The sequence below is a fragment of the Nannobrachium achirus genome (assembly GCF_963921795.1).
Source record: "Nannobrachium achirus genome assembly, chromosome: 22".
NCBI classification, from domain to species: domain Eukaryota; kingdom Metazoa; phylum Chordata; class Actinopteri; order Myctophiformes; family Myctophidae; genus Nannobrachium; species Nannobrachium achirus.
Genome location: NC_137829.1, coordinates 34,448,857 through 34,475,466, shown reverse-complemented (window position 1 = coordinate 34,475,466; position 26,610 = coordinate 34,448,857). Strand labels below are relative to the sequence as shown.

General features: G+C 42.3%; 2 protein-coding genes across 2 annotated transcripts in view; both read left to right on the top strand.

Annotated features, from left to right (window-relative positions):
- Nucleotides 1-16,423, top strand: part of cpap (centrosome assembly and centriole elongation protein) — a gene marked incomplete at both ends in the record, with an annotated part of 36,693 nt that extends 20,270 nt beyond the window's left edge. The window contains 3 exons of the mRNA XM_080753470.1: nucleotides 1,443-1,605; nucleotides 4,128-4,214; nucleotides 16,387-16,423. Coding sequence (XP_080609596.1) covers nucleotides 1,443-1,605; nucleotides 4,128-4,214; nucleotides 16,387-16,423 — 287 coding nt within the window. The remainder of the gene's footprint in view (nucleotides 1-1,442; nucleotides 1,606-4,127; nucleotides 4,215-16,386) is intronic.
- The window catches only part of LOC308307915 (caveolae-associated protein 2-like), a 32,606-nt gene continuing 22,414 nt past the window's right edge, over nucleotides 16,419-26,610 (top strand). Inside the window, exons 1-2 of the mRNA XM_080753246.1 lie at nucleotides 16,419-16,795; nucleotides 17,429-17,755. Of these exons, the coding sequence (XP_080609372.1) occupies nucleotides 16,553-16,795; nucleotides 17,429-17,755 (570 nt within the window). The 5' untranslated portion in view covers nucleotides 16,419-16,552. The remainder of the gene's footprint in view (nucleotides 16,796-17,428; nucleotides 17,756-26,610) is intronic.

The following is a 26,610-nucleotide window of genomic DNA, read 5'->3' as shown; positions in this document are numbered from 1 at the left end:
TTTCCTCCCGGACAATGTCATATCACAGGAACATCCACATGAGTGATCCCAAGATGTTGAGAATGACAGAAAGAAGGGGACACCAGCTCATGACTCCTGTTTCCAGTACAGCCTCTTCTGGACACCATCAAAGTTGCTTGCGAAGCCTTTTACCACCCCTAGAAGAACATTTCAATTTGAAGAGAGGATGGTGGCAACCAAGGCCCCAATGACTTTGAAACAGTACCTGAAAGTGAAGCTGACCAGGTGGGGTTTCAAACTTTTTGTTTTGGCCTACAGCGGCAATGACTAACAGGGGTGTCCAAGCTTTTATCAAAGATGCCTACATTAAAACACCCAAGGGCCGACTATATCTCCTGACATAATGTACTTTCGGTCGGACCATAACAAAGTCACATACATATGCATCACATTTAAACAATTTTATTAACTATCGTCATCAATATTTAATAAACTATCTTTTTTTAGGTTTGTGCTCTGAAAACAAAAAACAAAACACAAATAACTCTGCCTTAATTCACATTACCAAATGTAACCAGATGTGCAAGGTAAAAAATACAATACAATAGCCTTTCTTTGACCCCCTCAGAATGAGACAACAGGGAACAAGGAATCCTGACAAATTAGGCTATACTCTGGGAAAATAATATTGTTTGACGGTGCTGGCGGGCCATTCATAATACAATTTAGGAATGAAGCCATGGCTCACCACATGCGCTGGGCTTGCAGCACATGACACTGTCATATCCCTGATAAAGGGCCGTAGGGGCTTAAACCCATGTCGGTAACACTTTACTATAAGGTACAAAGTAATACACTTAGTTAATGCTTAACTAACACTTTATTCCTGATTAACTAATACATCAGTTAATCATGAATTAATCATGAGAAATCATCAAGTAATGTTGGAATAGCTATTACTTAACTAACTTAATCTATCAGTAGTTAAGACTATGTTAGTTAATAGTTAGTTAACATCAACCATATTATGGATGGTTTGTAGATCTGTTTTTTTTATTGATGTTTTTTTGGTTGATGTTAACTAACTATTAACTAACATAGTCTTAACTACTGATAGATTAAGTTAGTTAAGTAATGGCTATTCCAACATTACTTGAGGATTTCTCATGATTAATTCATGATTAACTGATGTATTAGTTAATCAGGAATAAAGTGTTAGTTAAGCATTAACTAAGTGTATTACTTTGTACCTTATAGTAAAGTGTTACCTCAATGTCAATAGTCTTTTTGTGATTATACTACTACACCAGTCCGAAACTCTTCAGGGCTATGAGGTCTGTGTCACTACAATCCACCTGGCATACTCTGGAGGACATGTGGAGAGGAGGAGAGTCAGAACCAAATCTGTTCCATGCCCAACACCTGTCATAGAATACAACAAGTACATGGGAGGTGTTGATTTGTCTGACAAACTGGTCCAGTACTACTCTGTACACTACAAGAGCATCGGTACCGGACCTTGTTCTTCCACTTCCGGGACATTGCAGCCACAAACAGCTTCCTCCTTCACAAGGAGCTCTGCAAAGAGAAGAATGTCGAACGCATGATCCACAAGGTCTTCCTGAAGGAGCTGACGGCCCAGTTGTGTGGTGTCACAGTTATGGTCCATCCTGCAAACGAAGGGACACAGTGGACACGTGCCCATCGCAGTCAATCCAAATGCTGACATTGAATACACTTTCAATGTCTGATATGACTGAACTGACCACGTGGATTAACTTTTAGATAGGCTTGACAATTTCTTTGAGAGAACCAATGTGTGAAAATTGAACATTAATTTAGCCCAAGGGGGTGTGGGCTTTCACATTGATGATGATCAACAGAATTTGAGTTCTGCTGCAACGGGTATCATAACACTCAGCCTTGCACAGCCAGTCCGGGTTCAGGTCCAGCCTGATTGACCTTGCTTCATTTCCTACTTTCCTGTCTCGCTCTCAGCTACCTGAATAAGTCATGAAAATCTTAGCCTCAGAAACCCAGGCATTTTATTTTGGCGATAGAACACAATAGAGAAAATAATATGTGAGCTACATTTGCATTATTTATTATTTATTTGTTTGTTGATGTTTTAAAAGTTGGAGTTAATGGATATAGTATGAACATGTATGTTTAGTAGCTCTATATCAGGTTTTTGTGCAGTTTTAGTACTGTACTTGGCCACAAGGTGGAGCAAATGACTAATGTGTGTGTATGTACATAAAGTGATGCCACTTTAAATGTCAGTATAAAGGTTTTTGATGTGGAGTATGAAAAAGTGAGTTGCGAGCCTTCCTTTCCTAAAGTAATTCACTGTGTTTTACCATTTGGCTTAGCACCAAGACAAGGGAATTTAATTGAGCTTGAGTGATGTTTGTCAAAGATCAGAAACAAATGACAGTTATGAGGTGATACTGTGATACATAGGCTATTGTACATATATGATTAGATTTCCTTCAGCATGTCTCATTGATATGCAGTTGCATTGACTGCATATACGTCAGTCAAATCGCTGTGTGTGTGTGTGTGTGTGTGTGTGTGTGTGTGTGTGTGTGTGTGTGCGTGTGCGTGTGTGCGTGTGTGTGTGTGTGTGTGTGTGTGTGTGTGTGCGTGCGTGCGTGTGCGTGTGTTTGTTCAGCTTGAATACTTGAACTGGGATCTGATTTCATATGCAGCACACTAAGCACTGTGTGGAAAAGATGCTCTGATAAGCAACCAACTGACGTCACCACCAGGGGTCCTTCTTGAAGGGGTTCCACAGGGTCCCCAGCAAAATAACCAACATTTAAGTTCTATGTTTGCAAAAATGAAAATGTTTCAATTTGCAGTTCTGCGACTTGTAGATCTGCTATTTTCAATTTTTTTTAATATGTTCACCTGACATTCCCAAAATGGACGCTAGGTTGAAACACTTATATTGGACAGTATTATTCTCTGACTAGAAATGAGAGAATGACCGTGTAAGATAACGATATAGACAAATTGTAGAAATCTGTACTAAATCTAATCTAACATCAAACATCTTCTCTTATGGGGAACAAAACATGCACAGAATCCAGTGGCGTGACTGGCGTCAGTTCAGAAAAAGCTAAGGCAAGACACCAGTCATGTTGCCATACCTTAGCAACAGGCATGATACATTTATTTCAAGAAGTACATTCTATTTTTCCCCCTGTTTCTACGGTTTCTTGGGCTGGATATGGCAGCCTGGAACGGTTGTTCAAGTGCAGCTAAACTTGGCATGTTAGTAAACGTGCCACAGCATTGCACCTGTGCAGCTGACCCGCGGAACCTGGGAATATACCATTTTGTCAAGATGGGGAGAATATAAGTGTGGAGAATATAAAGTGACCATTTTGTTACATTTTGCATTTGTAGTTATTTTACTGTAATTTAAGAACATAATAACCAGCACAGATAGACAAAGAGACATTCATGGATTTATATTTAGAAGTAACTTTTATCTTCCCCCTGGACCCAGGGTATGGCTGCTGCATACCCCTGCCATACCCAATTGACGCCCCTGACAGAATCCCTGGCGCACAAGGTCCTTTCACATTCGGGTCTGTGGCCTAATGCGTATTAATATGGGGGTCCGTCCTTGAGATGACAATATTTGAGATCCACTGACCTGTCTGAGGAAGTGTCTGTTGAACAAGGAAGTGTCTGTTGAACAAGGCTGATTATGTTGAACGTTGGGGGGTGGCCTCGGACAACCTATAAGGTCAATGGAGTGCACTCTTAGGTTCAGTGGTGGGTCATTCTGGCAGATGGGAGAAAAAATGCCCCACCAAATTCTTAGCAGACCTGGCAACTGTGTGCGTGCGTGCGTGCGTGCGTGCGTGCGTGCGTGCGTGTGTGTGTGCGTGCGTGCGTGCGTGCATGCGCGTGTGTGTGTGTGTGCATGCATGCACTCGTGCCCCCAGAACATATAGTGTAACTTAGAGAGTAACCAAATGGACCCTTACAGGTTACATTTGTACACTCTCAGGGTTAAATAAACACTGAGTTCTCCTATGAAAACCTCCCTGTTAGGAGAGGGGTGGTGGGGTTGGTCCTTCCTGGTTCAAGCAGCAGACCCAGTCAGGGTAATCCTCGCTCTTTCCTGTCCGCTTTCTCTCCCAATCCAGGGAGCCCTGCGGACAGGGAGGAGCAGCAGGCAGGAAACTTCTGCCGGTGTCTGGGTGTCTGTTCTCGTCCCAAGCCCTGGGAATGTGGTGAATGTTATCACTCAGGAACGCTGAGATTCTCCCATGTTGGAATGAACTTTCACTGCAGGAAGTGATGTTTATGAATGCATGGGCTACGCTGTGCATGACCAGGGGCGTCTCAAGGGGGGAAAAGTGGGACTGAGTTACTTACTATAGGGCCCAAGGTGGAGGGCCTTAATTATTTTATACTTTATCTATTGAAAAATAGCAAATATACAAGCTCAGTGCGACACCGAGTGCCGCGCTGCGAGCTTGTAGATCTGCTATTTTTGAAAAGTCGTGAAAATGTGTGCTTTGAATACATTTATTGTTTAATATTTGTGGTCCTTCACATGAAAAAGTTTGTGCACCACACTGACATAGAAACATAGTTTTTTCAAAAGACTTACACAAAATCTTTTCAAAAATAGCAGATCTACAAGCTCACAGTGCGGCACTCGGTGCCGCGCTGTGAGCTTGTATATCTGCTATTTTTCAATAGTTAAAGTTCCCAGGGCCCAGAATTTGTTGCGACACCCCTGCATGGGCTTTGCCGACGCTGTGTTGTTCACCCAGACTGGAGGAATATTCAGAGTCCTCCTATGTTTCCACAAAGTAACCAGTTTTTCATGTTTGTGTTTCATATTATTGCTTCCTATAATCCTATAATGGATTCCTATAATCTTGTTTAAGGCTATAGGTGGAGGATGTTATTGTCGGTTACTGCGTTTCCATGTTGAATGTTTGAAGAGAAGGCGTGACCATGCCTAATACCTCTTGTACTGTAAAGGTGAAATTGCTAAAAAGTGTATTTTGAGCAGTCATGTTGCATACAACACTACACACACACACGCACGCACGCACGCACACACGCACGCACGCACGCACGCACGCACGCACACACACACACACACACATGCGCGCACACACACACACACACACACACACCAACCACACACACACACACACACACACACACACACACACACACACACACACACACACACACACACACACACACACACCCACACACACACACACACACACACACACACACACACAGTACAATAGAGGGTGACTGACAGGAGTGGGTGGGGCGGTCTTTGACAAAGGTCACAGATCAGATTTAAATCCACAGCAACATGAGTTCATGGCTATCGACCCCAAAACATTCACCAGGGAAATGGAGCGAAAACAGTGAGCTCTTCCCAAAGCAATACGTTTGGTTGGGTGTCGACCTCTTAACAATTCAGTCCATAATAAGCTAGAAATATCTCTATAGTGTTAACCTGTCACATATTCGCAGGAACCATGAATACAACGTAGCCTACATCTTGATGGGGAAAACAGCAGTGGTATTCTGATCAAATGTTCAGCCCTCTCTTAAAGGGAGGATGAAAACGGTAACAGGATAGGTGGGAACTGGGAACTATAGGGATGTAAAAATTATATTTGATCCAAAATGTATAAAAAATATATATATTTAAAAAATAAAAAGTAAAGTAAAGTATACATGATTAGAACATGCACCATCAGACTTAGTTGTGGGCTCGCCTGGAAGGCGAGCACACGTATGTTATCTTCATTGTGGGCTCGCCAGTAACTGGCGAGCACACTTTAGATATTGTCATTATTTATTTATTTATCTAGTATACTGTAGACGGGATCTTCGGTTCCGTTCTACTCCTACATACTTAGTGAGAAAATGAAAATAAAAACATCAATGTGTTCAGTTTACAGTGGCGAAGTGTGCTATTATTTTCTATAGCAATCGGCCAAATGGTGGCGCTGTAGGAAGCCTTCGAAAGTGCGATCTTTGAACAGGTATAGCTCATGCTGTGTTATACATACAGCCATGAAACCTGTATACACTTATGCGTCTCCTCATGCCGAACAACTTTTACCCTCTAACTTTTGACCTCTGACCTTTAGGTCTCCCACAATTCGGAATTATATGAAAAACAGTAAAAATCTATCTCCTCCTGGGATTTTCGCGTCAAGTGCACAAAACTTTTTTCACATGAACTTTGGACCAATACGGTCAAACTGTCTGGTCGGATTTCTTTTAAAGTGAAATATAATTTTTTAATAATTCAATCAATATTGCGGTTTTATGCAAATTATTCTTCGGCCTCTAAATCATACATGCAAAGTTACACGTTCATGGCATTTGGCAAAGATGTGGAGGGTTAGTCAAAGTATCACTGAAACCAATTTTATTCCAATCGGCCAAAGGGGGGCGCTATACGAAGCGTCTGAAAATTCAAACTTCAAACGGGCATAAGTCATGACTCGTTTCGTTTGAAGACATGCAACTTGTTACACGCGTGCTTTGACTCAAGCGGAAGACATCTGTGTCGTTGTTAAGTAAGCTCCGCCCTTCGATTTTCCGCCAATTTGAGCAGTTTGTAAAACGCTTAAACCCGCTTTTATTCTGGAATTTTCGCGTCACGTGCACAAAACTTTTTTTACGTGAACTTTGGACCGATATCTAAAGATCTGTCAGATCGGATTTCTTTAACATTGAAACATGCTTTTTTAAATAATTCAAACAATATTGCATTTTTATGCAAATTATTCTTCTGCCTCTAAAACATACATGCAAAGTCACATTTTCATGACAAAATAGTGTAGAGGGTTAGTTCAAATATCACTGAAACCAATCTTACCCCAAATGGCCAAAGGGGGGCGCTATATAATTTTGAGCAGTTTGTAAAACGCTTAAACCCGTTTTTATTCTAGGATTTTTTTTGCAATTTGCATGAAACATTCTACACGCAATCTAAGGACCTTTATCTAACATGCCTATGAAGTGCACACAAAAAAATTATAAAATTATAATAATACATATAGCTGCAAGCAGCGATAAAGTGTCCAAAGCCAAAAACACCTCAAATCATGAACACAGCCTGGGATGTGCGTGAAATCTTGCAAGCACATTCCCAATAGGTCAAGGAACAGATACCAACCTTCTCACATTGGCCTGTTATAGCGCCACCAGCGGGTCAACTTTTGCACAACACATTTTTGGAACAAAATGGACCAATCTTTGACGCCAGTAACGTCAAAGAGAGCACCGCCTGCGATCTTGACATTTTGTGCTTTTATAGCCATTGTTTTCTGGCTTGAAGCGAGCCCACAATTGTTTCGAAGGAACAATATTTTTCTAGTTGTGGGCTCGCCTGGAAGGCGAGCACACGTATGTTATCTTCATTATTTATCTATCAGTCAGTCAGTCAGTCAGTCAGTCAGTATCTCCTCAATATTTTGGCGCGCTTCATCTCTTAAACGCTTACACCTTTCAACACCATTCAAATTTTTATGTGTTCAGCTTACTGAGGACACGTGTGCTTGTACTTTTGGTTTTGAAATGTTTTGTAGTATAAATATAAAAAAATAAAAATGTTTAACTTTAAGCACCCAATGCATTTCCAATGGGTTTAGTAGAGTGGAGAGAAGGATAATAGACCCATGTTTATGTTAAGGCGCTGTGGCTGCAGTGTTCACACTTCAGATATGCTATCTATATCATTGCGTTCACACAGGTCTGCTCTCTGATTTGATCCAAATGTCTAAGCTGTGTGATGTATAAAACTATAGTTATAGTTAAAACTATAAATAAATGTCCCTCTCCACTCTACTGATTACACAGCTGTGATCAAGAATCAAGTCCGGGCGATGGGATGTAAATCCCATAGCCATATATCCTAGAGCCCGCAGGGACAGTCAGCCATATTAGTGGTTGTTGTTGGTTGTCAGGGAGATATCAAAACCAATGCATTTCCAAGTCAGATCCACAAACACAATAAAAGCCATGCTCCACTCCTCAGTCTGGAGTGGCCACATAGACGCCTTGGTTATAGACATAGTGGAGGACAGATGTGATCTGGGATTGTTAGCCTACAGTATATGCACTCAATATACTCCACTACAGTTGGAGTCCATTTGACAGTTGCTGGTTCCCAAACACAGAATCAAAAATGTAGATCTAGAACACATAGAATATGTACAGTACAGTAAGGTTCAGTAGAGTACAGTAAAAGTACAGTAAGGTTCAGTAGAGTACAGTAAAGTACAGTAAGGTACAGAAAGGTACAGTACAGAAAGGTACAGTAGAGTACAGTACAGTAAGGTACAGTAAAGTACAATACAGTACAGTAAGGTACAGTAGAGTACAGTAAAGTACAATAAAGTACAGTAAAGTAGAATAAAGTACAGTAAGGTACAGTGGAGTACAGTAAAGTACAGTAGAGTACAGTAAGGTACAGTACGGTACAGTAGAGTACAGTATAGTATAGTACAGTAAGGTAGTACAGTACAGTAAGGTACAGTAGAGTACAGTACAGTAAGGTACAGTAGAGTACAGTAAAGTACAGTAAGTTACAGTAGAATACAGTAAAGTACAGTACAGTAGAGTACAGTAAAGTACAGTAAGTTACAGTACAGTACAGTACAGTACAGTACAGTACAGTAAGGTGCAGTACAGTATAGTAAGGTACAGTACAATACTGTAAGGTACTGTACCTTACAGTACCTTAAAGTATCCTATTTGTTGGGTTGGAATCGAGCCCACACTGTTTCGAAGGAACAGTATTTCTAGTTATTTATAGCTATATGTGTATCTCCTCAAAACTTTGGCGCGCTTCATCTCTTAAACGCATACACCTTTCAACACCATTCAAATTTTTATGTGTTCAGCTTACTGAGGACACGTGTGCTTGTATTTTTCGTTTTGAAATGTTTTGTAGAATAATTATAAAAAAATAAAAATGTTTAACTTTAAGCACCCAATGCATTCCCAATGAGTGGAGAGAAGGATAATAGACCCATGTTTATGTTAAGGCGCTGTGGCTGCAGTGTTCACACTTCAGATATGCTATCTATATCATTGCGTTCACACAGGTCTGCTCTCTGATTTGATCCAAATGTCTAAGCTGTGTGATGTATAAAACTATAGTTATAGTTAAAACTATAAATAAATGTCCCTCTCCACTCTACTGATTACACAGCTGTGATCAAGAATCAAGTCCGGGCGATGGGATGTAAATCCCATAGCCATATATCCTAGAGCCCGCAGGGACAGTCAGCCATATTAGTGGTTGTTGTTGGTTGTCAGGGAGATATCAAAACCAATGCATTTCCAAGTCAGATCCACAAACACAATAAAAGCCATGCTCCACTCCTCAGTCTGGAGTGGCCACATAGAAGAACGCCTTGGTTATAGACATAGTGGAGGACAGATGTGATCTGGGATTGTTAGCCTACAGTATATGCACTCAATATACTCCACTACAGTTGGAGTCCATTTGACAGTTGCTGGTTCCCAAACACAGAATCAAAAATGTAGATCTAGAACACATAGAATATGTACAGTACAGTAAGGTTCAGTAGAGTACAGTAAAAGTACAGTAAGGTTCAGTAGAGTACAGTAAAGTACAGTAAGGTACAGAAAGGTACAGTACAGAAAGGTACAGTAGAGTACAGTACAGTAAGGTACAGTAAAGTACAATACAGTACAGTAAGGTACAGTAGAGTACAGTAAAGTACAATAAAGTACAGTAAAGTAGAATAAAGTACAGTAAGGTACAGTGGAGTACAGTAAAGTACAGTAGAGTACAGTAAAGTACAGTATAGTAAGGTACAGTAGAGTACAGTACAGTAAGGTACAGTACGGTACAGTAGAGTACAGTATAGTATAGTACAGTAAGGTACAGTACAGTACAGTAAGGTACAGTAGAGTACAGTACAGTAAGGTACAGTAGAGTACAGTAAAGTACAGTAAGTTACAGTACAGTACAGTACAGTACAGTACAGTACAGTACAGTACAGTACAGTAAGGTGCAGTACAGTATAGTAAGGTACAGTACAATACTGTAAGGTACTGTACCTTACAGTACCTTAAAGTATCCTATTTGTTGGGTTGGAATCGAGCCCACACTGTTTCGAAGGAACAGTATTTCTAGTTTTATATTGACCTTAATTGTTGAATGTTTAAGGTTAACGATTAAGGTCTAATATATAATATAAAATTAAGTCTGATGGTGCATGTTCACATCATGTATACTTAAAGGAGCTATAGTCAACTTTTTCTTGAAAAACGGATGCTAAAATAAAAATAATGTTTCGAAAATATTTTGTTTACACTTTGTTTACATTCTAGTCTATAGACTAGGATGTAAACAAAGTGCCAGCCCTACAATGAAAAAGTTGACTATAGCTCCTTTAAGACATTTTATTTGTATTTATTTTGTTCTCTTTTTTTACGTTTTGGACAAAAAAAGTCAATTTTACATAGAGGTGCCCAGATGTGCCTAGTGCCCACCTATCCTGCATTTCAATATATCTCTAAAGGGACGATTGACATGACTACAACAGTGGATCTCAGGGTGGGGTCCAGGGACACTCAAGGGGTACTTAGGGGGTTACAGAGTGTACCCAGATATAGTTAGGAACCAAATGGACCCTCAAGGGTCTGTAACTTTTACTGTATGTAGTCTATGTACAGTATATATATCCATCCATCCATCTTCAACTGCTTATCTGGAGTCTGGTCGCGAGGTCAGCAGCTCCAGCCGAGAGCTCCAAACTTCCCTCTCCCAAGCAACATTAGCAACGTCCTCCTGGGGAATCTCGAGGTGTTCCCAGGCCAGTTTGGAGATGTAATTCCTCCATCTGGCCCTCGGTCTGCCCCGGGGTCTCTTCCCAGTGGAAAGTGCAGCGAGGACCACCCGTATAGATCCCTGAACCACCTAAGCTGGCTCCTTTCCAAGTGAAGGAGCAGAGGTTCTACTCCGAGTCTCTCTCGGGTGACTGAACTTCTCACCCTATCTCTAAGGGAGATGCCAGCCACACGTCCGAGAAAACTCATTTTGGACGCTTGTATCCGTCACCTTATTCTTTCGGTCATGCCACACTTCATGACCATAGGTGAGAGTAGGATGTATGTATGTATATGGTAATCATATTTAATAATGGAGCTTTTCAGAGACCTTTCAGTTACATGTAACACGCTTCACGCTAGTCCCCACCACTGAAACCCTTGAATTGGGTTACAGAGGTGAATTGTCTCAGGCAGGTCCTGGAGGCAGGGTGGTTCCATAGCAGGCAGAACACAGGTATGAACTTTGACAGTGACAGAGTAGTGGTGTCTGCTTCTGTGAATAATTGTCAAAATGCCTTTCTACCTGCGTGGCAGAATACAACAAGTTGAAAGGGGATAATTGTGTTCACTTCCCTATTGCAGCTCATTGGCTTGGAACAAGCAGTCTGCAGAAGCATGGGGCATGTTTATGAAAGCTGGTGTCTTATTTATAGCCATGTGGTTATGTCAGTCTAGTTGGACAATCACACGCCGGCGACGCCGCATATATGCAAATTGCAAACATGCTCATATGCACGTACGTGCGCGAGCGCACGCACGCACGCACGCACGCACGCACGCACACACACACACACACACACACACACACACACACACACACACAACAAAGTGGAGTTGTACATTTCAGATGCTTTGGAAGTGGAGATAAAATGTAGAACTAAGGTATCCACTCAAACAATCTTTACATCTATGGCCCCAGGCTCTCTTCCTCCCCAACATTGCAGACGCATAAATAGTCTGCGGAAAGAAAGAAAGAAAGAAAGAAAGAAAGAAAGAAAGAAAGAAAGAAAGAAGGCAAGTAAACAAAGCAAGTAAGCAAAGCAAGCAATGATATTGACCCCAGGCCAGAGTAGACCAAAGGCTGAAAAAGATTTTCAGTGTGGCCAAATGAATTGTACATCAGAGGCTTCAAGTGTTCTCCCTCTCTCATCCTTTGAGCCATGCAAACACGGCGGAACATGCATGATGTCTCCAGACCCAATTGGTCACATGTTTAGTTATGAAAGATTTTCAATTGGTTAACACTTATGCTCATCTACTTGGGTGCATATCATACTGTAACTGCAATGTCTTGTTCTCAACTCTGGCTATGACCAGCTGTTTGATTTTGTATTATTATCCACAGTCATAGGACCACAAAAGAAACAAGTCTCCAGGATGTTTTTGTGTTATCCTTTTAGCCTTAATGTCTTTCTGTACCATGTGCTGAAGCTGAATTACATGTCTATCAATCAATAAAAGAAAAGAGCTGAATGCATTGCAAGTACAGTAGCTAGTTTACCCTCAGGTGGTCAAAGTACTCATGGAGGAGCTTTGCAAATATACCTCCCTCAGTCTATGTTCTACTTTTGATAGTCAAAGATGGCAACACTTTTGCCCTTGGCAAACCTACAGTACCTGTCAGACAATGCAGCTGATATCCAGCCATACTAAACCACACCCTGTTGAGGTTTTCCAGGTAGGTTCCCTGCAACTGCCTAATGATGCAATGAGTTTCAGATCAAATTCCATGGCAGTTGAAAAGCTAGACTGTGGTTGGATTAGTATTATGAGCACACCCTTTTCCCCTGGAACTTCTAAAGTCAGCACCTCACAAGCCAAAAGGTAAAAATACCATTACAGTGTTGTGGATGTAACCAGCTGTTTTACACTTGTTGTGGTAAAAGCTGACACACCGTCACTTGTAGAAAATAGAAAACAAACATAGGCCCAGTGACAAACGAATATATTGGAGGCTGGAGATCAATTACACCGAATTCCATTATAGATTACTATTCTTCTGCACACTAAAATCTTGAGTGTTAATTTAACATTGAAGCTGTCAAATTGAGCACACAGGTTCAAAGCTGAAAATTGATCATTTATGCAAAAACGAACTAACAATCAAACAATAACAATTTCACAAATCTGCAGATACAGAACTGTGTACAGACTTGTGTAAATCGGAGGTGTGACAATGAGGTGAAACACAACACAGATCATAGCCCACACTGTGAGTGAGTCTGGTGAGAACTGCACTTACAGTCCTCGTTACTTCATCCTACCACATAAATACTGGTTGAATACTGAATCTATATATAGTAGAAGTCATGGCCTCAAAAGGCAAAAGACTTAGGACAGTGTACTTACATTTCTTGGCCTGTTGAAGGCAAATATTCCCATTGTATCAAAACAGAACAAAACAAATTCACTCTCTGAGGTATCGGGGTAAGCATGGTAAGGGAGAGATGGAGACTGGGCCTTTAACACATGAACAACAACCACAAGTGGTTAAATATCTGAAAACACAAATTGTCATGAATCCAAAATACACAGATGATTGTGCTGTCGAAATATGAAACTATGGATCTATGAAAAGGTAGTGGGGGTCCCTGCTTCATTTCTCTCTCAACTAAGGGGTCCTTGGCCTGAAAACGTTGAAGACCCCTGCATTAAAGTGTATGATGAAGGAGATAGAGACAAGAAGAGATGGGGAAAGGGAGGCATGGTGTGAGAGAGAGGGAGGGAGTGACCAGAGTAATGGAACGGAGGGGATGCAGGGGCAGTTGGAAGAATTGCAGGATGGGAGCGTCACTCCCTCCATACCAAGAGGTGAAAGTGTGAAAGGTCAAAGCTCAAAGGCTAGTGACGAGGGGTCATGTCACACGTTCGTGTACAAAAAAAAAAAAAACAACATGTATTCTGTTGCCTGAGTAAGATGTAAGCAGTGAAATGCTCAGTGTACAAATGGAACCAAATGATTCAACCGGGTCCATTTGTACACTCCCGGAGTTGCAATTGGTTAAATTAACACTGAGGATTTTACTGTGTCATTGGAGTTGAGTCTTTGCACTCTGTTTGAGTTAAATGAACACTTGGGATAGTACTGTCAGCAGTTTGGATAAAACTGATTAGATCAAAAAGCCATCCGCTCTAATTTGATCAATTAGACTTTGAAAGGTTTGGGGAGAATTTGTATGAGCGGTATTGTTTGATGTATGCGCCGCTATAAAGTCTTGAACTTGAACTCAAACTACAGTACAGCGATCATGTTACAAAATGTGACAACGCTGTTAATGACTACTCTATTAATGCCTGTGGCAGTGACAGTGGAGAGACCCAAACAGGCAAAAAAAGAAAAAAGAAAAATACAAATACAAAACAGATGTTTATATTTGGTTTATAATTGGCCAATCTAAGATGTGTGGCTCATGAGGGAAGACTATGAAAGAATGTTGTTGTTAGTCAGAAAACTTTTTTTGTAAGAAAAAGCATAAATGCCCTACTTGATCCTACTACAGCGTAATAATGTATGTATGTATGTATGTATGTATGTATGTATGTATGTATGTATGTATGTATGTATCTATCTATCTATCTATCTATCTATCTATCTGTATGAACAGAATGAAGTCACAGTAAGCCTAATCTTAGGTTAGGGTCTTGTATGAAATGGTCCTATAACCATATCAGAATCCAGTCAATCACAGGTGCCGGGCCCTGAATGCCTTCCATAGTTTAAGGTGATAGGATTAAGATTATTGTCATGGCAATCATGCGTTGCTTTGTCTACTGAAGAAAAATCAATTCCACAGATAAACCACTTGCAAGCGCACACCAGAGGAGCTGTTTGCTCCCTTGTGAAAAAGTGACACAGGCACATGATCAAAGGACAATGAAAAATGTGTGTAAAAATTAGAAATATGCATCACTTATTGTATCACTTGTTTGATTTTACAACAAAATATTGATTTATGATGGTGTGATTCTTGTGAATGTGGGCATGTGGATAAGTAAGAGAGAGAGAGAGAGAGAGAGAGAGAGAGAGAGAGAGAGAGAGAGAGAGAGTGTGTGTGTGTGTGTGTGTGTGTGTGTGTGTGTGTGTGTGTGTGTGTGTGTGTGTGTGTGTGTGTGTGTGTGTCAGGAACGTGCTGAGAATGTTAGAGAGGCAGGGGCTGACATTTCTAAAAGGGCCTTTAGGTGGGAATATTGAAAATAGCAGACCTCCAAGCTCACAACGCGTCGCGCTGCAACACGTGAGCTTGGAGGTCGGCTATTTTCGGTGCGTGATACCACACGGAACTAACTACGCATAATCAAGTCAATTCTGGAAATGTGGCGTACAGCATAGATTTCTACACATGAAATGATGCAACCAAGTGCAGGAGAGTTTGGACAAGGCAATTCTCTTGAATGCTGCCTCCGTGTATGGTATGGAAAGGGGGCATTTGAATTTCTTTCACCATATTAAAAAGTAACTGCATTCATGTTCTGGAGAGGGCACTTTTTTACAGACTGATAAAAGGGCAGGGGCTCAAGCCCCCTTTGATGTCTATGTGTGCACGTGCCTGATGAACTCACTGTTGAAACAGAGACTTCCACATTTCCATGTGTCACTGTGTCCTATGGAGCGCATGGAAATAAGAGGGGAGAGGGGACGCCCCAGATGGTCATGAGACACACACGCACACGCACACACAAGCACAGGCACGAACAGGCACACGCCTACCAGAGCAGGATGTGAGGAGATCCATGATTTATCCCAATCTATTGTCTGCAAAGTTTCGTGCAAATTCCTGAAAAAATAAAGCATTGAGATTAACCCTTTGGACGTGTCTATACAACACACACACGCACGCACGCACGCACGCGCACACACACACACACACACACACACACACAAAGCGAAAGAACAATCCAAACAACAACAGAACAAAAGTAGCCTTCACACATATTTTGCAAATGCAGTCAGGCATGCAGAACGTGGACTGGTGCTGATGAGTGGTCACATGAACACACACACACACACACACACACACACACACACACACACACACACAAACACACACACACACACACACACACACACACACACACACACACACACACACACACACACACACACACACACACACACACACACACACACAGCCCCTGTCTCTCCTTTCTGTAAATTTAGGGCTAGGCATGCACTGTTGCCAGCAGCAACCAAGCCACGCCCATTGGCTTGTATGGGAGGTGTTTTGATTGTGTGTGTGAGAGAGAGAGAGAGAGAGAGAGAGAGAGAGAGAGAGGGAGGGAGGGGGAGAGAGAGAGAGAGAGAGAGAGAGAGAGAGAGAGAGAGAGAGACGGACACAGAGGGAGGGAGGGAGAGAGTGTGTGTGTGATGTTTTGAAGTTGAGAGAGAGAGACATAGGCCTAGAGAGGAGAGAGAGAGAGAGATGTTTTGAAGTTGAGAGGGGGAGAGAGAGAGAGAGAGAGAGAGAGAGAGAGAGAGAGAGAGAGAGAGAGAGAGAGAGACTTTTGAAGTTAAATCTCCCCCTCAGTTCTCCATTGTAGGAGCTGGCAGCAGCAGCAGCAACAGAGCGACCACTGAACTGAGTCCGTTGACTCTACTCGCAGGTCTTTTTAAACCTCCTCCATCATCCAGGTGTTTGTGTGCGCGGTGCATTCGGCCTCTCCTCAGAGCGACCCATTAGGAACCACCGACTGACCGACACCAACCATGGGAGAAGACTCGTCCCACGCCGAGCGCAGCAGCAACAGCAGCCTCACCACCACCGCGGCAGCAGCAACAAGCCCGCAACTACTACAACAGCAGCTCGAACCCTCCGAGCTCGTCCTGGTCCCCAGCTTCAGCCCCAGCTCGGCCCCGTCGTCCCCGGCCAGCACCCTCGGCCGACTGGGCCTGAAGAGCCCGACCAGCTCGTCCTCCGCGCCGGGGAGCCCACACGCCGCCGGCGGCCAGGTGAGGAGCAGACAGTCAGCGGCGTCGGTTCAGAAAAAAGCTAAGGTATGGCAACATGACTGGTGTCTTGCACGCGCGCCCTCGCAAGACACCAGTCATGTGGCCTTACCTCAGCAACAGGCACGATTACAGTACATTTTATTGTTTTCCCCCGTAGCCACGGTATGGCAGCTGCCATAGCTTGCCATACCCAATTGACGCCTCTGGACGGTGGGGGAAAGTAGACCTATCTGTTGTTGCGTCGCGAAGCGATGCGTTGTTTGTGAGCTTGTATTTCAAATGGCCAAAATGTAGGCCTACATATATTATTTGCCAGGGCTGAAGACGTGGTTAGTGTGTGTTTTGTAATAAAAATCGAAATTCACAAAGTATAGCAACTAAAGTTTTCAAATAACTGTAGTGGACTAAAAGTAGCCTATAGGTCTATACAATATTGCCTCTGAGATGTGGTGGAGGAGAAGTAAAAGTACTGGAAATTGGAAATACTCCAGTAAAGCAGCTCAAAATTGACGCCTTTTCAAAAATAGCAGATCTACAAGCTCGAGCTTGTAGGCCTATATGTGCTATTTTTCAATAGTTAAAGCATAAAATAACGGTTTAAGTGACTTAGTGGTTACTCTCCTCCAACCGCAGGTGAGCGCCATCACCGTGGTGGCGCTGCTGGACAAGCTGGTGAGCATGCTGGAGGCGGTGCAGGAGAACCAGCGGAGGATGGAGCAGCGGCAGGCCGAGCTGGAGGGCGCCGTGCGCGGCGTGCAGGGCGACGTCACCCGCCTGTCCAAGAGCCACACCAGCACCTCCAACAGCGTCAGCAAGCTGCTGGAGCGCTCCCGCAAGGTCAGCGGCCACATGAAGGAGGTGAAGGAGCGCATGGACAAGCAGGCGGTGCAGGTGAAGCGGCTGGAGGCCAACCACACGCACCTGCTGAAGAGGAACCACTTCAAAGTGCTCATCTTCCAGGTAAAGTAAAGTTTAAAGCCCGGCATGGGGGAGATGGATGAGATCACACTGTATGTATGATTGATTGATTTGATTTGATTGATTGATTGATTGATTAGACGTTTGCATAGGAAAAGGTACTGTTTCATGGTACAAGGTCAACTAAAAGGATACGCCCAACAAAGCCTATGGCGTTTTTCCTTTTTTAAAAAAAAGTCATATAACATTGAATGACAGACAGATTTAAGTACAAAGGACCCCAATTGAAACAAGCCATAGACTTTCCTGTGCTTGCTATAACTGCCAATAAAGTATTCAACCAATCAATGAATCAAATACATAATGCATAGTGTTTTCATGTCCTGCCTGCCCGGGATTTGAACCTGGTGCTCCCTAGGGGAGATAGCCTACTGTCTTGTTTGCTTATGAGCTCCATGCAGTAATACTTGTCAATCGGTGTCCTAGCTGGCACTAAGGTCTACATTTCTCAATGAAGAGTAGGCTATTTAGAACGAGCAACACCCTCGCCCCGCCCGTCCCCATCCATTGAGTTCATGGACAGGTGGCACTGGCGCCATCTTTCAATGGTGTGACATCATCACGTTCTCTTTCTATTATTAACCTCCAACCACTGCAGAAACAATATTGAATTAACATACTCAATCATACAGAAATGTGTCAAAAGAACGTTTATAATTCCGAAGAGCAGTGTTTGAGGGCACATTGGAACTAGATAGACCTGGGAGGGTCTATTTTAGTTCCATTTGTAGGCCACACCCTCAGAGGTAAATAAACACCTAGGACTTGTGTGCACTCTTTCAAGTGACTGCAGACACAGCCAGACATTAATATGTTGCATTAATTGGCATCAATAATTGTCTATAACATTGTCTCTAGATATTGCACATTGCGGTTAACCAACCATGTGCTGATGACAGGGCTGTGGAACATGTAATAACTTGAATACACCTTGAATACTTGCAGAACATCTGAGAGATTTATTTAGGTGGATGGTTTGAGACCAGACTTACATAAAGAAATAAGATTTACTGAAAGATTTGGGTTCAGCAGGTCAGCTTTGTGCCACAGGCATGAGTATAATTAAATATAGAACAAGAAGAATGAGATATGTGTTTGTGAGTGTGTGTGTGACTGTGTGTACAACTGTGTTATGTGGGGGGAAAGAAAGATTCAGTGTGTGTGAGTGTCACAGACAGGTCCCTGCTCAATTATGTGTGTGTGTGTGTGTGTGTGTGTGTGTGTGTGTGTGTGTGTGTGTGTGTGTGTGTGTGTGTGTGTGTGTGTGTGTGTGTGTGTGTGTGTGTGTGTATGAAGGGTGTGTCTGGGAAAGCAGCTGAAGGATAATAAAAGAGGGCTCAGACACTGTCTGTTGACTAGATGTGTTTCCACGTCAATTCATAAAATCAAGTGACATCCTTTTGCAACGCATTTACTATCAACTGCTCTTTTCAACCTGTTGGTCCTGCAGCTTGCTTTGCATTTCTTTGCTGTACAAATGTAACCAAATTGTCCCATTTGGTTATTTTACTGGGCAGCTGTCGTGGTCATTGTATTTCACATGGCACTCAAACACACTCTCTTGAACTCAAGTTCAAGCTCAGGCTCTTCAAATATTACTCTTTTCATTCCTTATCAGTCTTGAGGTGCATGCAGAGTACAATCCTCAGTGTAAATCTTATTCTTAGTGTTAAATTAACAGACAATTTTATAGAGTGAGTGTCATAGCATTTGCCTAAATTTGAGCTTGGGACAATATTTGTGCTTAATTTGAGTTCAGTGTGTGTGTAGCCACCCACACTGAGCAGTGTGGCTTTCTCGTGCATGTGTGTGTGTGTTCATCCACATGTGCATGTGTGTGTCCTTGGTACTGACTGAAAGGCTGGTCAGTGTGTTGACACAGCTATGGCCATTAAGGTTTCTTATCTGGTTTCCCAGCTACCGAGATGCCACACAGTAATAATGCTTAGTGTTCATTTAACTCAGGCGGGTACAAATGGAACCAAATTGACCCAATATGGTTCATTTGGTTCCATCTATACCTGCTACTAGTTAAATGAACACTGGGAATTCTATAGAAACAGGTGCCCACACTTTACTACTGTACACAACATGGCCATGTCTCAAAGATACTAGACATGCGATGCCTTTCATTGATGTGATTGAACATTTGATTAGTGCCGACGATGACTGTATGGATGAGTGGGGTTGGTTTCCCAGTGTTATCAAATGCCAGCTGCTGACTTTCTAGTCTCTGTTTGACTAATCTTTGAGCAAAACACGGTTGACGGAACTTTGAACCATTGGTACTAGTACTACACCTTTAGAGTACAGGCCTAACCTGTGGAACATACTGTATACATGTGAGACATTCTTAACCTCAAACGTCTTGGATTCGGTTTTTATTGTATGTAAATAGAGGCCAATATCTTAAGATGTTTGTTTTTCCTCAACTACATTTCCATTGGCGCTGGTGGTAGGATTCGACTATCTAATAACTTGCAATGTGTAGAAAGTGCCAACAATGCTGTAACAATGTTTACGTATGGGGTTTCAATTAAAAGTGCTGAATTGGCTAACTTGGGACGAAGTGTTTGTTTTTTCTCAAATCTCTGAGCCGTAGTATGAGAGAAGCCTTTGTAGATGGATGTCACAAGGGCTACGGTGACTTCAGCGGTGTGTTTTCTGTGTGTGTGTGTGTGTGTGTGTGTGTGTGTGTGTGTGTGTGTGTGTGCGCGTGCGCGCGCGTGCAGGTTAGGCTTTGGTGGTTATGCTGATGAGTTGGGTCAGGTGTATGTGGTTACAGAGTTAGTAAATGAGACTTGGCACGCCCCAAGGGGAGCTAGGAATATAATGGAACTAAGTTCAGGCTCTGGTTCCTCGCCTCCCTGTCCTTTTCGCTCCCGCCAACTCTTTCTCTGTGACTATCACTCCCCCCTTTCCCCCACTTGTTTACTATCCATTGTTCCCAAAAATTGGAAAATGACACACTTATTTCTGTTTTGTCATTTAGCTGCCAGTTGGATGTTTTTTAGGCAGTTTATTTTGTTGTTTTCATAGTTTTCTGTGTTCAAACAGACTTAAAGCTGTATCCTATTCACAGCTTCATCCATACATAAACATAAACCATTTTTGAGCGGTGGTCACACACACCGTCTCCTATACGTGGCCGTGTGTGTGGGTATGCGTCCGTCCGGCCGTCCGGCCGTCCGGCCGTGTATGTAGCCTCAAGCCTGCAGTACCTTTTTTGACCACACATGTTAAGGGAGGGGCGCTGTTGTTCTCTCTCTCACTCACACACACACACACACACACACACACACACACACACACACACACACACACACACAGTCACACACACACACACACACACACACACACACACACACACACACACACACACACACACACACACACACACAGGGGGAAGGGTGGGTCAGCATGTGTGGTCAAGTATTATTATTATTATTAACAAACTGAATGTTTTAGGGTCAAATACATTAGAGTGTGTGAAGAAACTACAGCATTGTAAAGCACACTAACCCCGCTGCACCCACCCAGTAGTGCTGTTGCACAGCCTCCACGACCACCGCTCAGTTCACACGGGTGTGATTTTTATATTTACCGTCTGTTTACATGCTCCATTAAAATGTTACAAAACTTAGTGGAATAATTTACTCAAATTGACTAAACAACCTCAAGTACAGGCGCAACTTGATTTACGTACTGTACTGAAATAAATGGAATCCAGTAGCTTCCTTGAAATCCAAACAAACTACAGTTTGCTTTCTTTGGAAATTGTTTGGCAGTAATGTTAAGTATGGTGGGACTCATAGTCAGTGGCCTAAACACGCCTGTCCATTTGTTTGGTCCTTTAACTGTTGGAAACACTAGCATCCCTATTAGTGATGCACAGGTCACAACTCAGGCGGGTTCGGGTAAGGTCTTTTTCAGATCTTGGGTCCGTCCAGTAGGTCTCTCATAATGGTCGGGTTGTGTTTAAAAAAAACAAAAAAAACCTTGACCCCCACTCCACTATTCTGGGGCAAACATTTGGTGAAAACGAGGTATAACTTCCGACGAAGATGTTGAGTGTAGAAGGAAACAAAGGGCTAAAGCCCTGGGGGACCCCGGGTCAACTAAATCCCACACAGGGTTTAAGTTGCTAAAATGTGACCCACCCCCCTTCTCAGGCCACCAGGTCCTGAAGCTACGGTGATACCATGAGCCTCACATGACTCCCTGATAAAGCATCTACTGTGAACTAGGGCATTCACCAAATATTCGAATATTCGAATATCAAAGTCACTATTCGACGTTGTTCACCGAAGTCGAATATTCGCTTATTCTTTTTTTATTGTTTTCTCTTTAAAAAATATATAGTTCATAAAGCTTGGCTAGATAGGAAGTCATTAGAATGAGTTGTCAATGCCCTGGTGGATGAATTTTTTAACCCTTTATACCAGGGGTTCTCAAAACCTTTTAGGCAGTGACCCCCAAAATAAACATATTTGAACTGGGAACCCCCACCCTGACAAGCACTTGGAACTGGTATTAGATTTAATGTGACTCGGTGTCCTATAAAAGGGATATTTCACTTTAAAAAAAACTTTTTGTAATTTTATCGTCTAATCAGGCTTTTTGAAGTTATAATGGGCTTGTATAGGAAGGTCCTGGAAGGGGGAAAATGAATATCAAATATCTAAACACTGAATGAAGAAATTCAAAAACTGTCCTGGGTGTTCCCAAAAGCCTGATTAGACGATAAAATGACAAAACGTTTTTTTTTTTTTTAAGTGAAATATCCCTGAAGGTAGGGATTTACACTCCTTTAAGGCCTTCGGTAGGGCCTTCCACATTTTAGCGGCATAGCGGGAGAACAAATTTTGTGGCAAATCTGGGTTGAACGTGATCTGTGGAGCTGCCTCTGGTGTTGTAATTGTGAACACCCTTGACGTTTTGGAAGTATTTTGTCAGGTACATGGGTATCCTAGTGGTGTAGTGTATCTTGTACACCAGGCCCATTGCAAGATAAAAGAGAAAAGCCCCTGTACAGTCACTCTCTGTTCTTTTGGTTTTATCTACTTGTAAACCCCCTCCCCCCAACTGATAGAGTCCTAAGCATTGATAGAGAACACTCCGTGCCCTGTACGGGCCACCCCATGTGGAAACACAGAGGGATTGTGGGTGCATCCAGGGGTGTCGCACCAAATTCTGGGTCCTGGGTACAAGGATTCACTGCAGGCCCCCCATGAATGTTCTTCATAGGGGGAGGGGATTTAACCTATTTAGACTGGGAACGCATTATTACGCATTATTTTGTGCTTTAACTATTGAAAAATAGCAGATATACAAGCTCGGCTTGTCACGCTGTGAGCTTGTAGATCTGTTATTTTTGAAAAATCTTGAAAACCAGAAGCAAAATTTGAGTTACAAAAAATTTCAAAAAAATACATATATTCAAAGATTTGCACACATTTTCACGACTTTTCAAAAATAGCAGATCTACAAGCTTACAGAGCGGCACTCGGTGCCGCGCTGTGAGCTTGTATATCTGCTATTTTTCAATAGCTAAACTATAAAATAATGAAGGCCCCTCCACCTTGGGCCCTAGTAACTCAGGCCACCTCCAGCTTTTTGCCTACGCTGTCAGAAAATGACTGGGACCCATGCCGCTCCGCTGCGCTTCTCCTTAACGAGGTCTAACGAGCACTAACGAGCGATGAGAATACGTGCACAGCCCTTAATTGTGGACGTTTTGGACCCTGTTTGTTTGTGTTTGTGCACCAGTGCTTTTCCTGTCTCCAGAGAATCCCCCCCCACTTTCTAGCCTCTTTTCTATAACACACAAATACACACACACACACGCACAAACATGCACGCACGTTCACATGAACGCAAGCATACAAACCACACACAGAATTACCAGACATTTAAGATTCCAGCAGTATGTGCACGATGGAAACATTAGTATGACTCATGAGGTTGGTGTTAGGCAAGGTGATAGGTTCAGGTTCTGCATTGGAAAAAAGCAGTTAATAATCTCTGGTATGAGAGAGAAAGAATGCAAATATTTATGTTTAAATAGTTTCATCTGCTATTATTTTCAGCAGACCGATTAATAGCGCTCTTTAATTTTATATGAGGCCACAATCTGATATAATGTATCGTTTCCATGCGTCTCTGCGTCATTAGTAATGTATCACTAATGGCATGTAACTTGAAATATTTCCACGAGTGCGTGTTTGGAATTTAATTTCCTGCCATAGTCAGGAGTAATTTGTTTCGTAGAAGATCCATATCTGTTCCTTCTCTGCTCGGTCCACAATGGCATTCCGTCCCTCCAACCCAGGCTGACAACAGCTTGAACAGCAACAAACAAACTCAATTAGAACACTGTGAGAATGCAGTTTCTTTTCTTTCTCTCTCCCTGTGTGTTGTTCTGATGACAAGAGGTGGCCGTGAGGCTGTTGAGAATTGAGGTGGTTAGAAAGCACAGTTAGAAAAGAAAATGCTGATCCCATCTTAACTTTCATTTCATAACTTCCATTTGGCTTAATCAACCACATTGTTTGATTGCGACTATGAAAACCGGCACATCCTGTCCGTCAGTCCGTCCGTCCGTCCGTCCGTCCGTAACGCCTCAATGTCTATAGCTATAGGTTTTCAATCCCTTGTGTAATTTATATTAATAAAATAATTATTTTTGCTGAAAGATCTTTCACAGTGCCGCTTTAGCTTGCACCAAATACACTTGGAAATCAATTGTAGGAGGGTGAACTGGTATTTAGGCAGGCTGCCCAAATAAAATAATGATATGGGAAACCCAGGGATGGAAAGTGGATGTTCTGCGATAGTAGTTGTTTTCATGGAGGGGTTGTGGTGGAATAGGGAGTCACCCTCTGTCTCACAGATCGAAAGCGCATTCATATCGCATCGCACGGGAAGAAAAACATGCTTCCACGCTAAACCAAACACAGGGACTGCTTCTTAAAACAATGAGGATTTGGTTGTTATTGTACCATGTTGAAGGTCACTTTGTAGGACCTTTGAGAGAATTGGACTTGGTGTTGCAAAATGCATGATAACTCGGGACAGTGACACACAGCTTTTCATGGATTATCGCTCCATCGCAGCATGGTATTTATACTTTTAGGAGGCAGTGGATGTTTACGGAACATTTGAGTGACTGGTTCTTGTCACTTTTATTTGCTTTACCTCTAGTTCTCAGAAGGCCTTTGTATCTTAACTCTTAATCAAAGGTTGTGACAGTAGTCCCTTGAATATCAGCTGTCAGCAGCTGAGCCTGAAGTGTGTTTATCTAAATCATTAATGCCGGATGACGAGCTGTACTGTATCTTTACCTATCATCTTTAGCTCCTCAAGAAAGCAGCCTAGGCAGTATTGAATAGAACTGAAAATGAACATCCTACCGTACCTAATCCAATACATCAGGGTTCTTCAACAGGGGTTCCGGGACCCCAAGGGGGTCCTCAGAGTTACCACAGGGGGTCCTTCAAATCTTCAACAACTTGAACCCTAGTGTCCATATTCTGAGAACTGTAGCCAAAAATAGCAGATTTACAAGCTCACAATTCAAAATAAATTGATGACCGTGTTGTCAAACAATGAAACTATATGGAATCTATGAACAGGTTGTGGGGGACTGGGGGTCCCCGCTTCATCTCTCTCTCAACTAAGGGGTCCTTGGCCTGAAAACGTTGAAGACCCCTGGAATACATTCTTACTGCATGCAACCAGGTGTATCAGCTGGTCAGGACACATTCTATTCATTAGTGAGTTTGGTTGTCTGCATTTGCATCATGTAGATTTGGCCCAAACGTTCATTTTCGCTACCATTTGGTGGCAAAATTTATCCGTTTATTTGTGGGGAGTTCATTGTTTTTCTTTGTTCTCCTCATATCTCTTCATCGCCGTAGATCAGTTTATTAATTAGTTACCCTTTCCAGCTGTGAATGGCCCGGTGAGCACACTACAAACACCTAAAACACTGTTTGAATTATAAATTATTTATATGGTCTGCAATTGGGACGCCACTCGACTCTAGTTTATGAGCAGACCACCGGGTTTTGTTGGAACGCCCAACTCAGAGTGTGTCTATCCAATCAGCTACAGTGTTTCCATTGTAGGTTACATCACAAATTCCACCTTTATCGGCTGTCAGTACCGCTCTTCAACCAGGGAGTTTAGGGCGTTTACCCCCCCACCCCTACCCCCCCCCCCCCCCCCACACACACACATAGTCCTTCCTTGTCCTTGTTATCCAAAGATTTCAACATTTTTGAAATTGCACTTGTAGATTGTCCATTTATCCCAGCTGTAATTGTAAAAATATGAATTAGCCATCTAAAAATAAAGGCTTTTAAAAATAGAAGAGTGCCTTGGTTTATTTTTCCTTAGTGGCATTGTATTCTATTTGTTTGTCCAAATGTCCCTTTTATAATGTGTTTATTTTGGTCTGTGTTTTGATGTCTTAAGGATGAATGTTGTGGTGGAAATGTGTTATACAAATAAACTTAACTTGGCCTTGCCAATTGCCAAATTAAATAGATATATTGCTTCCTTTTAACTTAGACATCAAAACATAACTAGTACATAAATCCCATTTAATTTAGCAGTCAGAGCATTCTTTTACTAATACAGTACAGTACATTCTTGCATTCTTACATTCTGTACATTCTTACAGTATATCTGTGGAGACACAGATACAGTATACTGTATTCAGGAATGCTCTTGGCAGAATGCAGGCATTAGTGCGTTGGTTTAGTCGTAACGAACCTTTTTGAGTGTACATTGCGTGAGTGAACCATATAGACTCATCCATTATATATCATATC